Here is a 16,600-nt window from a genome sequence, read left to right as displayed (position 1 = left end):
AAAAAAAATCAGACAAAGTTAAATTGAAGGACATTCTGCAAAATACCTGATCAGTACTCTTCAAAAGTATCAAAGTCATGAAAAAAATAAGCAAAGAAATAAGAACTGTCACTGACTGGGGAGAGTAAAGCAACATAGCAACTAAATGGAACATGGGATGCTGGGTTGGATCCCTGGACAGAAAAAAGAAAAATAGTGATAAAATTGGTAAAATCCAAATAAAGTCATAGCATAGTTAATAATGCTGTACCAATGTTGATTTTTTAGTTTTGGCAACTATATTGTGATCATGTAAGAGGCTAACATTAGGTGAAGGTTGTTAATTCAGGTACTCTCTATATTATCTTCCCAACTCTTCTTTAAGTCTAAAGTTATTTCAGTACAAAAGTGAAAGCGGAAAAAACTATGCTAGATCAAGTCATTAAGCTAGTGAATGAATCTGGTTGCCCATTTAGCACTGACTACTTAAAATACATTTGTCTTTTCTCTATTTATTATTCAATATAGTACATGCCATAATTCTCATTAAATCAATAATTTCAGTCAGACTTCACTACATGCTAAACTACATGTTAAACTGGCTTTCTGAAGGTCTTGGGATATACTCCAGTGAATGTCAAGCATCTACAAATGTTTAACATAGATACTATGAGAAAATATCCCCAAATGCCAACCTCCCTTATGTTAGTGGTAGGATTAATTATACACAGCTTTTTCCTTCATTTTTCAAATTTTCTGAAAAAAGTTATTTTTATAATTTAAAAATTAAATTTAAAAACATTACTTATTAAAAGATGCATAATGTTTAAAGCTATATATTAGCAATATATTATTAGTCTTTCAACCAGTCAATAAAGGAAAGAATGGTTTTTTTATGTCTTGTTAATTTAGTAATGCTGTACACTGGAAGAGAGGTCTAAAATGTTCTCTAAAATATGATGAGATCTACAAATAAAGGGGATTAAGAGTACACTTATCTTGGGGCGCCTGGGTGGCTTAGTCAGTTAAGCGTCTCCTGACATTGGCACAGGTCATGATCTCACGGTTTGTGAGCCTGCTTGGGATTCTCTCTCCCTCTGTCTCTCTCTCCCACTAGCATGCCCTCTCTCTCTCACAAAATAAATAAACATTTTAAAAAATTAATACAAAAAAGCACATATGCTTATCTTGATGAGCACTGAGAAACATACAGAGTCACTGAATCATTATGTTGTACACTTGAAACAAACATAACACTGTATGTTAATTATACTTCAACTATAAAAAAGAAAAAATAGAAAAAAACGAAATGCAACAAATAGCATCCTATAAATACATTTGAAATTTTAATTATTTTTAAAATTTTATTTTAGAGAAAGAATGGGAGAGAGGGGCAGAGAAGAGTGGGGAAGAGTGGGGAAGAGTGGGGAAGAGTGGGGAAGAGTAGGGGAGACAGGGGGAGAAAATCTTAAGCAGGTTCCACACTGAGCACGGAACCTGACGTGGGGCTTGATCCCACAACCCTGGGATCATGACCTGAGCTGAAATCAACAGTTGGATGCTCAATCGTCTGAGTCGCCCAGGTACTCCAATACATTTGAAATTTTAGATAATACTCACAAATTCCCAGGAAAAAGGAAGTTACCAAAACTGTCTCAAGAAAAAAATGAAAAGTCTGAATAGTCCCAAATCCATTACATAAATCAAATCCAGTTTAAAACATTCCCACAACATTCTATTGTTGCTAACTGCTTCCTTTGTAAAGCTTACCAAACATTCAAGAAAGAAAGAATACAAAATTACTCCAACTTTTGCCTTAAAGAAGAAAAATAGGAAAATTTACAATTCATTTTATGAATCTGGTACGAAAATCTAATATCATTATAGGGAAGGAAATTTACAGGCCACTCTCCTTCCTGAACTAAATTCACATTATCTCTAAAAAAATAACATTCAAAATCCAGCTATATTTTAAGAGGAGGCCCTATTACAACTAAATTTGAATTATATAATGTAAAAAAAACAGATGAGAGTGGAGGCTGGAAATAACCAAGAAGGACAAAATTATGGCTGAGAATTGAAACCTTGTTCTTATGTCTTCTATAATTTCCAGTAAAGAAACTACAAATTAGTTCTTATGAAGGGGCATACTTCATTTCACAAAAAAGAGACTTCATTTATCACAGATTTAAATGGCAACTAGGTGTCTGGCACCGTTCTAGGCACAGAGAACACAGAAGTAAACAACATACACACTGAAAATGACAGATAGTGCTAAATACTAAGAAGAGGTTTGAAATTAGGTGGTGATAATGAGGGACTGTGCTGGCAGGTTTAGAATAGATGCTGAAAGAGAGGCTCACTGAGGAAGTAAAATTGAGACTAACAGTTAAAGTCGGTAGTGTGACAATAATGAACAGGAGGGTCATAGAGGGAAGACAGTGCCAAGACCCCAAGGTTCAACCGACCCTGGTGTTTTGAAGGCAGAAAGAAGGCAAAATGCCAATTCAATGGGCAAAGAATAGTTTTTTCAATAAATGGTGCTGGGACAACTGGTTATTAATATACACAAAAATGAAACTGAACTCCCACCTCATACAATATACAAAAATTAACTCAAAATGGACCACAGAGCTAAATCTCTTATAAGAGCACACAAGAATAAATCTTTGTAACCTGGGATTAGACAATGATTTCTTACATAGGAAGAGCACAAGCAACAAAGGAAAAAATTGCTATATCAAATTTCACCAAAATATAAAACTTTTGTGTTATAAACAATACTATCAAGAAAGTGAAAGGAAATCTGCAGAATGGAAGAAAACATTTGCAAATTACATATCTGATAAGAGTCTAGCATATAGAATATAATGAGAACTCATATAACTACTTAATAAAAAGACAACTCAAAAATTGGGCAAATAAAATAAATAGCCATTTCTTTAAGGAAGACGTACAAATGACCAGTAAGCAAATGAAAAGATGTGCGGCGCCTGGGTGGCTCAGTCGGTTAAGCAGCCGACTTCGGCTCAGGTCATGATTTCGTGGTCCATGAGTTTGAGCCCCGCGTCGGGCTCTGTGCTGACAGCTCACAGCCTGGAGTCTGTTTCAGATTCTGTGTCTCCCTCTCTCTGACCCTCCCCCGTTCATGCTCTGTCTCTCCCTGTCTCAAAAATAAATAAACGTTAAAAAAAAAAAAAAAAAAAAGATGTTTAACATATCTAGTCATTAGGAAAATACCAATCAAAACCACAATGAAATACCACTTTATACCTACTCAGGTGACTATTAAAAAAAAAGGCAGAATTAGTAAGTACTAGCCAGGATGTAGAGAAATTGGAATCCATGCGTATGGATGACAGGACTGTAAAATGGTGCAGCTTTTTCACAAGAGTTTCGTAGTTCAAGAATTTTTTTTTTTTTTAAGCACTGATTATTTGAGAGAGACAAAGAGTACATGAATGAGGGAGAGGGGCAGGAGGAGATGGGGGAGGGAGGGGGGAGGGGGGAGAGAGAGGGAGAGAGGGAGAGAGGGAGAGAGAGAGACAGAGACAGAGAGACAGAGAGAATCTTAGGCCGGTTCCATGCTCAGCACGGAGCCCAATGTGGGGCTCAATCCCATGATTCTAGGATCATGACCTGAGCCGAAATCAAGGGTTGGATACTCAACCAACTGAGCCACCCAGGCACCCCTCCTCAAGAATTTAAATTTAATTACCATATGACTTAGTAATTCCATTCTAGGTATATGCCAAAGAGAAGTGAAAATATACATCCAAACAAAAACTTATAAACAAAAGTTCACAGCAGCACTGTTCATAATAAACAAAAAGCAGAAACAACCCAAATGTTCACCAACTGACGAATGGGTAAACAAAATGTGGTATATCTATACTGATAATATTATTTGGCTATAAAAAAATGAAATACTGATACATGCTATAAAATATATAAATCTTGAAAATGTTATGTAAGCTAAGTTAAAAAAAGCTCATCAATAAAAGACCACATATTTCATTATTCTATTTTTTTAATGTCCTGAATAGGAAAATGTACAGAGAACAAGGAGATTATTGGTTGTTTAGGGCTTGGAAGAGAGGGTAAGAATGATGATGAGTGAGGCAGGGGTGCAAGTTACTGGGTACAGGGTAGAAAAAATACTCAAAAATTAGACTGCAGTGATGGTTGCACAACCTTGTAAATATGCTAAAAAAAACCCCAGTGAACTGTATACTTTAAATGGTGAATTGTATAAGTGAATTCACATGTTGAAAGCTATTAAATAAAATAAAAAAGCTATTAAAAAAGTAATAGAAAAGGTGAGTTTCCAGTAACAGGTCAATTAATTCCATAAAAATTTACAGAGCATAAACCATGTTCACAGCAGTGTTCCAGATAATGAAGTACAAAAATGGTTCTCTTAAAACCAGTAAAGAGCTGACAAGAAAGTAAGGGATATGTGGCAAACATCCAGAAGAAAAGTAAGGTAAGCAATGCATCATCAATATTTAAAGCCACTTTTGTCTTGAGGACATTTGCCAAACAAGACAATCAGTTGTAAAATTGAGCTACTCTTTTCATAGCTTCCCAAAGCTAGAATGTTAAAAGTAAATCAGGGCCCAAAAGTGATGGGCCCACCCAACTATCTTCAAGGCTGGAAACCTGTAGCACTATACCCTCAGGTTAAAATAAACCAAACTACAGCCCAGCACCAAGTCTTCTCAATGATCTAAGGAATTATAGGCCTTAAAGTGGACTGGATTAAGGTAACCCTGGACTGGTGATAGCTTCCTTCTAAAGGCTCCTGGCAAAAGCAATGAAAACTCTATCTGGAGAAAACTATCTATCCTAGGCCTCAAAATCCCTCAATATTTTCTCAAATATAATACCCAATACTAACCAGATACACAGATAAGAAATCCTGAGAAACAGTAGAAACAAACCCACAAAGACTTCAGATACTAGAATGATCAGACACAGACTATAAAATAGAAATACTTACCCTGGTTAAAAAACTAAAGAAAAAGTTTGAAACTATGAGCAGGGAATAAGAGACTAGAAAGTGATATAGCAGACTTAAAAAAGACCTTCAACAAATGAAAAATAAAATACAATAGAATGAAAACAATAACAAATTAAAAATTAATTTAGGAGCTGATCTTTCATAGCTGAAGAAAGAAACAGTGAACCAGAAAACCATTCTGAAGAAATTATTCAGAATGTGATACAAAAAGACAAGTAGATAAAAATATAGAAAGAATAAGAGACAGAGGATATAGTGACAAGGTATAACAATGTTCCCTGGAGTTCAGAAAGAAAAGAAAGAGACATACACAATATTTGATGAGATAATGGCTGAAATTTTTACAAACTGGACAAAAGACATTAATCCACAGATTTAAGATTTCCAGAATCCCAAGCATGATAAATAAAAAGAAATCCACAATAAGACACATGACAGTAAAACCGAAAAAGCCTGAAAAAGATAAAAAATCTTAAGAGCAAAAACAAAAAAACATTTAGATTATCTTCAAAGAAGTTAGACTGACATTTGTGTTGTCTAGAGAACATGGAAGATAGAAGACAAAGTAATGATTATCTCCCACAAGATAAAATCCTGTGTCTAGTGCCAACTTAGAATCTTTTATCTACTGAAATCATTCTTCAAGAATAATGATTTTCAGACAAAATACAGACCTTCACTAAAGAAAAGTTTAACAGGGAAATTTTCCACAGATAGAAGAACAGAAATACAAGCAGTAAATACAATGGTAATCTAAATTAATCTTGATCACATTAAGTAGGAAAGAAAAAACAACACAGATCTAGCATGACAAAAAAGAAAACACACAGAAACCATTGCCAACATATACTATGGGTCTCTTTATGTGCAGGCACTGTTGTAAGTGCTTCACATATTTTAATTCATTTAATCCTCACAACAACATACAAAGTAGGTGGTATAACAGCCTGATATTAAGGAAAGGAAGACTGAGGGAAAGAGTTATTAAAATCTGGCATATTTGAACAGATTGTGAAAGGCTCTGGAGAACTGGTTATATTTCATTTCTGGATTCTGCCAGTAGTTACACAAGTAATTGATTCAGAATAATTATAGTATACATTTATTTTATTCACTTTTCTATATGAGTGCTGTATTTCACAATGAAAAATGGTAAAAGAAATGAGAGGACATAATTGTGTCTAAATGGTAACGACTGAGGGAGAAAATGGAAGTGGAAAAATCAGCATGCATTATAAATGAAATACAGACATGGTAATTCATATCTACATACATGTGAATCAACTGCACATTTTTATGATTAATAAGCTTGGAACTTAAAAAGAATTACTATGTAATTCTTGATCATCATAGTAATTACAAATTACCATGTTGTACATCTGAAACTAATATGATACTATGTCAACTATACAAAAAAAAAATCAGTGACTTCAAGCATTACCTATATGATGCATTAGGAACAGTATAATTACCAGTAAAAGAAAATAAAGTGACAATTTCCTATTAAACTTGTGAGAACTATTTTTCTTATTACCATCACAACAGCTTCTGAATTAAAAACTGAGAAAGATTTCCCTTCAAAACATTTCTTTAATGCATAAAAGTTTACCTGATTTCTCAGATAAAGGGAAAAGCCTGGCCAAAAAGAGTTGAATTCGTCCACAGAAGACTGTATTCTGGGATTTTGATAATCTTCTTAGGAGATCTAACAATATATGGAAATGAAGGTTATAGGAGATCATTCTATGTTTATTACAACTATACCCAAATTTGTTAACCAGCCTGTCAAGAGCATTTCCCTAAAGCAATAGTTCTCAAAACTGGGGTACAAACTATTGTCATAAAATAAAGCACTAAAAAATTAGGAATGAAATGAGTTTAGCATGGACAAGATAAATTTTACTAATTTTTTTTTTTTTTTGGTTTTAAGTTTATACGCCAAACAAGAACAGTTTAATTTAAAGTGAATGATCAGTTTTAACAAATCAGTCTGTTATAAAAATGATGGTACTAATCTATTTTTAAAAATTTTATCACTTGTGTTTAATTCAACCACCTGTTTCTCTAACCACATTTATGTTTTAACACGATCATTTACTAATTAATTACTTACCATTGCACATACGTAGTAGATAATTTTTCCCAGCAGAATAGAATGTATTCTGAAATTAAGACAGAAATTATTACTACTGTTCAGAAGTTGTTGCACACTCTTTGATGATAAGTTACAGGAAAGAAGGTATTAAAGAATACTAACATGGGAATGTAAGCTGGTGCAGCCACTCTGGAAAACAGTATGGAGGTTCCTCAAAAAAATTAAAAATAGAACTACCCTACGACTCAGCAATTGCACTACTAGGTATTTATCCAAGGGATACAGGTGTGCTGTTTTGAAGGGACACATGCACCCCTATGTTTATAGCAGCACTATCGACAATAGCCAAAGTATGGAAAGAGCCCAAATGTCCATCGATGGATGAATGGATAAAGAAGTGGTATATGTATACAATGGAATATTACTCGGCAATCAAAAAGAATGAAATCTTGCCATTTGCAACTATGTGGATGGAACTGGAGGGTATTATGCTAAGTGAAATTAGTCAGTTAGAGAAAGACAAATATCATATGACTTCACTCATATGAGGACTTTAAGAGACAAAACAGATGAACATAGGGAAGGGAAGCAAAAATAATATAAAAACAGGGAGGGGGACAAAACATAAGAGACTCATAAATATGGAGAACAAACAGAGGGTTACTGGAGGGGATGTGGGAGTGGGGATGGGCTAAATGGGTAAGGAGCACTAAGGAATCTACTCCTGAAATCATTGTTGCACTATATGCTAATTCATCTGTATGTAAATTTAAAAAATAAAATTAAAAAAAAAAAGAACACTAACGTGCACTGAGTTTACAATGCCACTTTTACTTTTTCCCCCTCAAACATTTTAAGCAAAATAGATATTTTCACATATATAACAAAACATGTTACTGAGTAACTGTTTTAAATATGAAAAGTGTGCATTTTCCAGTTAATTGTTACTACTCAAATTTTGTTAAACTTTTTCTTCCCACATGACTCTTAACTTGGCTCCCCAAGTAAGACAGTGTAATTCCCTCATAAGGACAAACTTTTCAGCAGTCACCAATATTAAAAATAAGCAAAACAAAAAAACAAAAAAACAAAAAAAAAAACCAAAAAAAAAAAACAAACCCCAAAAACAAAAAAAACTATCCTCTGAACTCTGAATCTGTAGAAACATAATGTAATCATAAAAAGAAACTAAGGCACTTACTGATTTCCAAGTAGCAACATTTTTTTCCACAAAAGTGAATATCGTGTCACACTGATCCAAAGGAAGACAATCCAAAACATCTCCCAATAATACAAAAGGTGTAGATGCGGTACAAATACCTTCAAGTGGAGCACAAGCCAATTTAAAAATTTAAAAAACTGTACAGTAAATAGCCCATGCAAAATAATTCTGAAGAATATCTTAACAGTATACTCTCTCACCCCTAACAAATTTTTTAAAAGACAAGAAATGGAAGCAACCTAAAAGTCCCCAATATGGGACATACTTAAGTAATTTTTGGTATGTGCACTCAATAATGATGATGATAATAATTCTTGATAATACTTCTAGAGCATTTACTATATGTCAGGCACGCTAAGTAAATACTTTATGTATACTAACACATTTAATCCTTATAACCCTATGAGGTAGATAATATTACCTCCAGAATGGGAAAACTGAGACACAGAGAAGTTAAATAACTTGCCCAAGGCCATAGAGCCAGTAAGTGGTAGAGCTGGGATACGAACCCAGGCAGTCTGGCTCCACAGTCTGTTTTCTTCACCACTAAGCTATTCAAAAGAATATAATGCAGCCAATTAAAAACGATGGTTATGACGACTATAACTTGGAAAATGCTTATGATATAATGTTAAGTGAAAAAGGCAGGATTCAAAACTGTACATATTATATGGTTACAATAATAAAAGTTTTAAAAAAGACTAGAGAAACCAAAAACATATACCAAAATGAATGGTAGTTTTTTAAAGTAGAGGAATTATGAATAGTATTTTCCCATTTCCTCATTTCCAAATGTTCCATAATGTTGTTAAATATCATTCTGATTTGAAAAGATTACCTTCAAAAAAGATAATAAAAAAAAGTTTGATACTGATGTCAACTATTATTAAACATTTAAAATAAAAGCATTGTTTGAAGGGAAAAGATGGTATAGTAAAAAGCTGTTTATTTCAAAATTCAATGTTATTTAACTACAGCAATAAATTTAAAAACTTTTTAAAGAAAAGGTCACTTGGACTAGCTAAAAATACTTTAATCTTGCTGCTCATTCTTCCTTCTCTCTTAAGGAAACACTTACTAGCACTTGTTAAGTGTTTTAAAAAAGTAGCCATTTAAGCACAGTATGCAAACAAAATATCTAGGGAGCACTGTAAGCCCAAAAGGCTGCAATTGATACAGTATGTTCAATTCAAAAGAAAGTATTATTTCCAGCTCTACTCTGCACTGGTATGATGCCATCTGCAATGTGATGTGAGGGATACTGGCCAAGAACCAGTGGGTGGCATAAGGCAGCAGATTTCAACCCAATACAAGGGAAACCTGACAAAACTAAGAGAAATCAAATTAGTAAGCTCTATCAATGGGCGTATAGGCTGGATGACCACCTGCCAGGGATGTTACGCGGGGGGGGGGGGGGGGGGGGGGGCGGGGGGGCGGAGAGGCCAGAGATGGACTAAATAACTAGAAAACTGCCACAGTGCCTTACCACTTTAGATCCTGAGATACAATATGCTCTGTACACCCAAGAGATCTGAGAGGCATATTCCCTGCCCATAGTTGCAGTGTAGTTTGACATGAGTTAACTCACGTTTAATTACAGAACTTAAGAAAATTACCTAGATTCCACTCCTGAAGGTTCTGATTCGGTAAAACTAAGTGAGGCCTTGCAATCTCATTTAAAAACAGAGATTCAGTGGTGATTCTGACGAACTGGACTATAGCATGATCCCACAGAACTTTCACAACCTGTGTCTTAGCCTTTCTACACCGCATTCTTTGCTTCACCTTAACCTTGGCCACAGATTCCCTCTTCTCCATTCCCAGACACTTTGCTATATTGATACTTCCATGGTTTTGTTTACAATGCTTTTCTCTGCCTAGTTTTCCTCCTTTCTCATGTGGCAAATTCCTGCTCCATCTTTCAAAGCACATGACAAATATACATGAACCTAAAAAACTCCTGATACCTTTGAACAGGCCACCCCATCTATACTTCTAAAGCACAGTATAAATTATAGTATTTATCATACATTATTTTTAAGTAGACTATGAGCTTTTTAAGGGTAGGCATTTTTGTACATTTTAATCAGTAAAGTATCTGATAATAAAGAGAAGCTCAAAAAGTATCTGCTGAGTTGAATGTAACAAAACATATTTATGGACAATTTGAAAACACGCCACGTAAAGAATAATAATCTCTGTCAAGAAGGACTTTTTCCCATCCAATTAAATTAAAAAAGCATCTAAGATTTTATTTTCAGTGTAACTAAGTCCATAAGTTCTTATCTTTCTCAAATAAAGTTCTAAATATAGACTTTGTATAACTTCAACTGTTAAAAATATTACTAGTCTACCAGAGTTAACACATCAAGGTAATCAATGAATTAAGGAGACACTGCTGTTTGACAGAAACTGGGGAAGGAACAGTCCATTGCAGAACTCATTTAGGTACGCTGAATGAATGAATGAATGAATGATTATCCTGTATAAAAGTTTAATGTGTGTCAAGGTGCCTGGGTGGCTCAGTCTGTTAAGTGACCGAGTCTTAATTTCGGCTCAAGTCATGAACCCACAGTTCGTGGGATTGAGTCCCACTTTAGGCTCTGGACTGACAGCATGGGGATTTTCTGCTTGGGATTTTCTCTCTCTCTCAAAATAATTAAAGAAATATAAATAAAAGTTTATGTGTGAAGTCAGAATTTATGAACTATGCTTAAGTTCACAGAATACTTGCTACTGCACTAGAAGATCACTTTTACCTTGAATAGTCTAGTTTTTGTAGGAACAGGTATCAAAATAATGTGAATAATGCTTTACAGATTAAAAGGCACTTTTCACACAAATTATCTGAATTAATGAGTATTTCAATTAAATTTGTTAAAAGACTACTGATGAACTAGTTTTTCACTGCTTCTTTCTGCAAACATCTAATGAGCTCCCACTTATGTGTTAGACACTGCGTACTTCCTTTTTCTAATTTAAAAATTTTTTTAAGTTTATTCATTTTGAGAGAGACAGAGAGAGCAAGTCAGGGAGGGGCAGAGAGAGAGAGGGAGACAGAGAATCCCAAGTAGGCTCTGCACTGTCAGTACCCGGCCTGATGTGGGGGCTTGAACTCATGATATGTGAGATCATGACCTGATCCAAAACCAAGAGGCGGATGCTTAACCGACTGAGCCACGCAGGCACCTCGACACTGTGTACTTCCTAAATGGCTTTTTTAGTCTTGAAACCATCCCCCAACATCACTGCCTCATTTTAACAGTCCCCTACTTTTCCTGCCAACAGTCTCTCCCAATCCAACTCTTCCACCATAGCTCCTTGTTAGCTTAGTATACAAAACCCTTAACAAAGAACCCTAAGCTACCTCTGCTGCTTCTTTCCTCACCATTGTCATCATCCTCTCACCCCTCTGCTCAACACAATTCTTTAGCCAGGCTGAACTTGGCCTTTATGTAGCTGTGTATTCCTTTCCCTTTCTGCCTGACAAATCCATCATCCCTCACATCCCAGCTCCTGTTACAGCTTCCCTTCTAAGACCTTCCTTATTCCTTTAGAGTTTAGAGAATCACTCCAACCACACTTCATTCCTACTTCACAGTAATTAGACCATAGTAAGAAATTTACACATTTGTTTCCTCCATTAGCCACTAGGCTCCTTATGGGCAGGGATAGGTTTTCTGTACCATTGAATCTTCTAGTCCTGGCTCAGTACCAGGCACATAGTAGATGCTCAATAAATATTTACTGAATGAACGAAACAACTGGAGAACAAAGAAAGTGCCAAAATGTGTGCTGCATACCAGAAACAAGAAGTGTGAGCTAATTTCATTGGGATAACATCTTGGCAAAGGTAGTAGGGAGAATTTGAAAAATGAACAAAATCAAATAGATGAGAGGTATGAGGAGAATAAGTTTTAAATAAAGCATGTCACGTCCATGATTACTTAAGAAAAACAAAACCGTACTTACCTTCAGTTACTCCCCCAATAGCAAGAGAAATAATAGCTAAAACGTTTTCACATGATGAGTGATTTATCTACCAACAGAGGAGAGAACAATTTAATTTAGGGGCCAGAGTCCAGGCTAGTTTGATAAGAATAAAAACATATTTTCTGACATCAAATTATCAGAAATACAAGATAAACACATTTGTTACATATAATAAAATTACTAAGATAAAAATACAAAAAATGAAAAATAGTAATAGAATCATTAATTGTCAAAGTAGATCAAGTAAATAATAATCAAGGTGATTCACTTAAAATACAATGGTCTCAGGAAAATGGTTATATTACCATGACTATGGCAACAAGCTAATCAAGTACAGAAGCAGAGGCCATAACTCAATCAATGGCACAGGGCAAAGACAGGGCCAGGGTAATTAGTTGTACTGGTGTATCAATATGCCTGAGGGTTTTAATAGAAGGGAGGTAATGCTCAGGTTCAATAACATCATAGAAACTAGCATTTTTTGAGTGCTCGTTAAGTGTTTTATACAACAGCCTTGAAAGAATATTATTTCCCCTATTACAAATGAAATTGAGCTTCAGTAAAGCAAAGTAACTTGTCCAATGCCTCACAAGGCGTATGTGACTAGGTCTGAAGAAGAGAAAAAAAAAATGAGTTTTGATATAGAATTGTTCAAAAGAAAGGGACACTGTATTATGGTCATTAGAAAAGGATCTAGATTCTTGAGACACAACCTTTACTTAACCAAGAATAAAATGCTGAAAGTTTTCCTTTCCTTTGGGTGCCCCACTAATGGTAAATAAATTTTCATGTTTAGGTTAAATTTCTCTACTGAAGTTGGATAGGCTCTAGTTATTTTTGTATGCTTACTGATGAAGTCATCATAGGAAAATGAGGTCATGGAATCCCAGTACTCATGCTGAACATCCTTGGACTAGACCTTTCATGTTACTGAAGGGTGTCACTGCTTCTAGAGCAAAGCGAAAGGGCCGATCTAAAATTCTAGTTCTTGCTCAGGAACACCTCATATCAACTTTTCTTCTATTCACTTGGAGAGCTCATTTGTTAAACCAAACCCTTAAATTTCACTTGTGCTGTCAAAATCCTGAACAATTACATAATCCCTATATTGTGATCAAGTCAGCTTTCACAAAGTAGCAAGTTCACTATAGAAAAAAATAATCTTAAATATCTATTCTGAGATAAAAGCAATTTCAAAAATAACATTTATTAATTTATCAGCAAAATTTTAACAAGAAAGAAAAACATACTTACAATTTCTTCTTCTAGAACACCTCTGAAAGCTTGGTCAAGGGTACATTTTTTTTCATTTTCACTATTAAAAACAAAAGACACCTGAATTTTTTTAAACAGCTCAAGGTAAGTATAGCGATCTCAGCAAGTGATATTTCATGGATATCAATGCCTTACCTGCCAGGTAATTGGCTGAAGGTATTCAACAACGGCTTTATATTTTTGTTGTTCAGGGCCTCTCTAGTAGACTTCTAGAAAAGTAAAAATAGCATGTAAGTGGAAAGATTTTTGCTTATTATTTACTGAAAAACATTACTCATCAATAGTCTGTCTAGCTGGAAATGCTTATGTGTGGGAAAAATTACCTATCAGTCATTCCATCAGTAATTCTTTATTTTTTTAAGTTTATTTTTTTTTTTTTGAGAGAGAGAGAGAGAGAGCAAGCGAGCAAGTGCGAGCCCAAGCAGAGGAGGGGCAGAGAGAGAGGGAGAGAGAAACTCCCAAGCAGGCTGCATGCTGTCAGTGTACATGAGATCATGATCTGAGCCAAAATCAAGAGTTGGATGCCCAAGTGCCTGAGCCACCCAGGTGCCAATGATACACACTCTAATCACTGTGAACTTAACAAGAGATTCCCAAGTAGACTTTCTCATTCTGGGTGTTCCCACCTACCATTTCTTAAAATATCACATACATGAGAGTATTCTGTTTTTTTTTTTTGTTTTTTTTTTTTTTTAATTTCCAAATGGCTCCTTATTTATAGGCTTTCATTTTAAAATTTCACAGCCCCCTCTCAAGTCCTTGATATTATCTCCCTCAACCTATCCAACCTTATTTCCCACTACAACTTTACATATACTCTCCACTAAGGTCTAGCCATTTTTTCATTATTTTCTGTCAAGCTCATTCTAGTGTTTTCATTTATGTTGTTCTTCCCACCAGCTCATGCAAATTCTATCCATTCTTCAAGACCCATCTCAAGTCCTACCTTCTCTAGTTTGCTCAGCACAGTCCCTGACACATAGTCAACACTGAATACCTGCTAATTGTCTTAAACTAGCCATAATTTGAAAGACAAAAAAGCAGGGGGTGGGATTTGGTTCAGTTGGTGGAACATGCAACTCTAAGTCTCAAGTTGTAAGTTTAACCCCTGCACTGGGTGTAGAGATTACTTAAAAATAAAACTTAAAAAAACAAAAAAGAAGTATCAAAGACAAAAATACTGCAAAGTCATTCACTCTGTGAAAATCCACATACACTTGGAAAGTCATCTCTTTACCCCCAGGAGTTAGATTTACATTGGAAATGTCCATTCCTGACTCTGCCAAAAGGAGACTGTGTTATCTTGGACATATCTCCTTGTTTTCTTTGTGCTTCAATTTCCTCACCAGTTAAATAAGGGGGTTGTTGTAGACGCTTATTACTAATAGCAGCAGAGGCACCACGTGGGAACTTGTTAGAAACGCACACTTTCAGGCTCCATTCCAGACCTACTGAACCAGTCTACATTTAACAAGATCTCCAAGTGATCCCACTGCACACTGAACCTTTAGAAGTACTGGACCAGATGATCTCCAATTAAATGGTCCCCTCTGCGACTAATACGATATTGGATATTTCTAACAGTTACTCTTAGCAGAATTTCAGAGCACCTGGGATTACAGCAAAATACACAGAAAGAAAACGATTCTGAAGACATAACTAAGATATAACCTGATTAACAAATAAACCCTCATTGTATGGAAAAAAAATAACCTGCACACAAGAAAACTGACTACAAAGAATCAATTTTCTTTCACAGAATTTTTATTCTGCCGTCACTATAACTAGGTAAGCACAGTTAAATATGTCAGTAAGTTGAATCATGATTTGAAATACTGGCTCAAATCTAAAGACAAATATAGGCAAACAACTTAGGACAGGGTTCTTCATGCTGTGATGGGCAACATAAAAAGAATCCTGGGTCTGAAGTCAGAAACACCAGGGAAGTACATGACCTAACTCTGGCAGGGGGGTGGTCTCCAATCTACCAGGCTTAACAGAACTTTGCCTACTTCACAGTGCTAAGAGTTAAATAAGCTAACAAAAACGCTCTGTAAGGCGTTCCCCAAATGCTCAAAGTACTCCTCCTCATTTTGTAAGAATAAAAAGACATCTGGCAACAATTCCCAAGCTGATCTCTGTTTTCCTGCTTTGGATCTCCTCGTTAATCTCTTAGGAGAGAGATATGGTAGGTTAAAGGGTGGTAAATAAGCGGCTAGAACCACCACCACCCGCAGCTTAGGGGGCGGGGCGGGAGCCAGTTCTCTGGGCTAAAACCACTCCCGCCTTCACCCTTAAGCAATTTTGGAGACACCTGCCCAGCTAAGCGAGCATTGCACGGGAGCTCGACCGCACTGGAGGGAGTCTGCGGATAAACCCTCCACGCAGGGCACAAAGGCGTCCAGAACGCGGAGTTCAGAGACCTGCCTGCAGAAGGACGGAGGCGGACAGCTCAGGACGCACGGAAGAGGCAAGTAATGCGTCTTTCCCACCTCCCAGCCCCCGACGGGGCCGGGAGCCGACACCGCGCCTTACACACCTCCGTCCCCGCTTTACCCCAGAGCAAAATTCGAGTGTTTTCAGGAAGAGGAGGAAAAAGATAGAGCCGGGTTAGGGCCACACTCTCCCACGGTCCGCTCACCGTAAACCGCGTCCGCGCTTCGGGCAAACTGAAGAGTGGCGGCGTCGGAGACATCTTCTCGGCTGCGCGTGCCCGCCACCGCGCTGCGGCGCTCGCGGATGACGTCAAGCGGGAGTAACGAGATTGCTGCCTCCGTGTTCGGCTAGAGCGGCCTGTGAGCCTAGGGGTGGGTCGGCTGGCTGCTGGCCGCTTCCGCGGTGACTTGAATTCAGCGGGCGTTGGAAGGCTGAGTCAGCCACACCGTGTCTAGTCCGGTTTCGTAGGGAACTGTTGGGGTGACGGTATATGAGGGGCCTCGCCCTGTAAGCTCGGCGCTGCTGGTCGGGGAATAGGCCGGGACCCGCGCAATTGTGGTGGTTTTCCTGTTTTGGG

At 36.6% G+C, this 16,600-nt stretch overlaps 1 protein-coding gene across 2 annotated transcripts in view; it reads right to left on the bottom strand.

Moving 5' to 3' along the window:
• THOC1 (THO complex 1) overlaps positions 1-16,334 on the bottom strand; it is a 59,174-nt gene extending 42,840 nt beyond the window's left edge. For both annotated transcript variants that reach the window (XM_042909957.1, XM_042909958.1), the window contains exons 1-7: positions 16,229-16,334; positions 13,723-13,796; positions 13,567-13,627; positions 12,292-12,358; positions 8,299-8,417; positions 7,116-7,164; positions 6,612-6,707 (exon numbers count right to left, since the gene is read on the bottom strand). In XM_042909957.1, the coding sequence (XP_042765891.1) occupies positions 6,612-6,707; positions 7,116-7,164; positions 8,299-8,417; positions 12,292-12,358; positions 13,567-13,627; positions 13,723-13,796; positions 16,229-16,282 (520 nt within the window). In that variant the 5' untranslated portion in view covers positions 16,283-16,334. The remainder of the gene's footprint in view (positions 1-6,611; positions 6,708-7,115; positions 7,165-8,298; positions 8,418-12,291; positions 12,359-13,566; positions 13,628-13,722; positions 13,797-16,228) is intronic.
• Between the last annotated feature and the right edge of the window lie 266 nt (positions 16,335-16,600).

The sequence above is a fragment of the Panthera leo genome, chromosome D3, assembly GCF_018350215.1.
Source record: "Panthera leo isolate Ple1 chromosome D3, P.leo_Ple1_pat1.1, whole genome shotgun sequence".
Lineage (NCBI taxonomy): Eukaryota > Metazoa > Chordata > Mammalia > Carnivora > Felidae > Panthera > Panthera leo.
The sequence above is the reverse complement of the archived record's forward strand: the minus strand, read 5'-3'. Positions and strand labels throughout refer to the sequence as shown.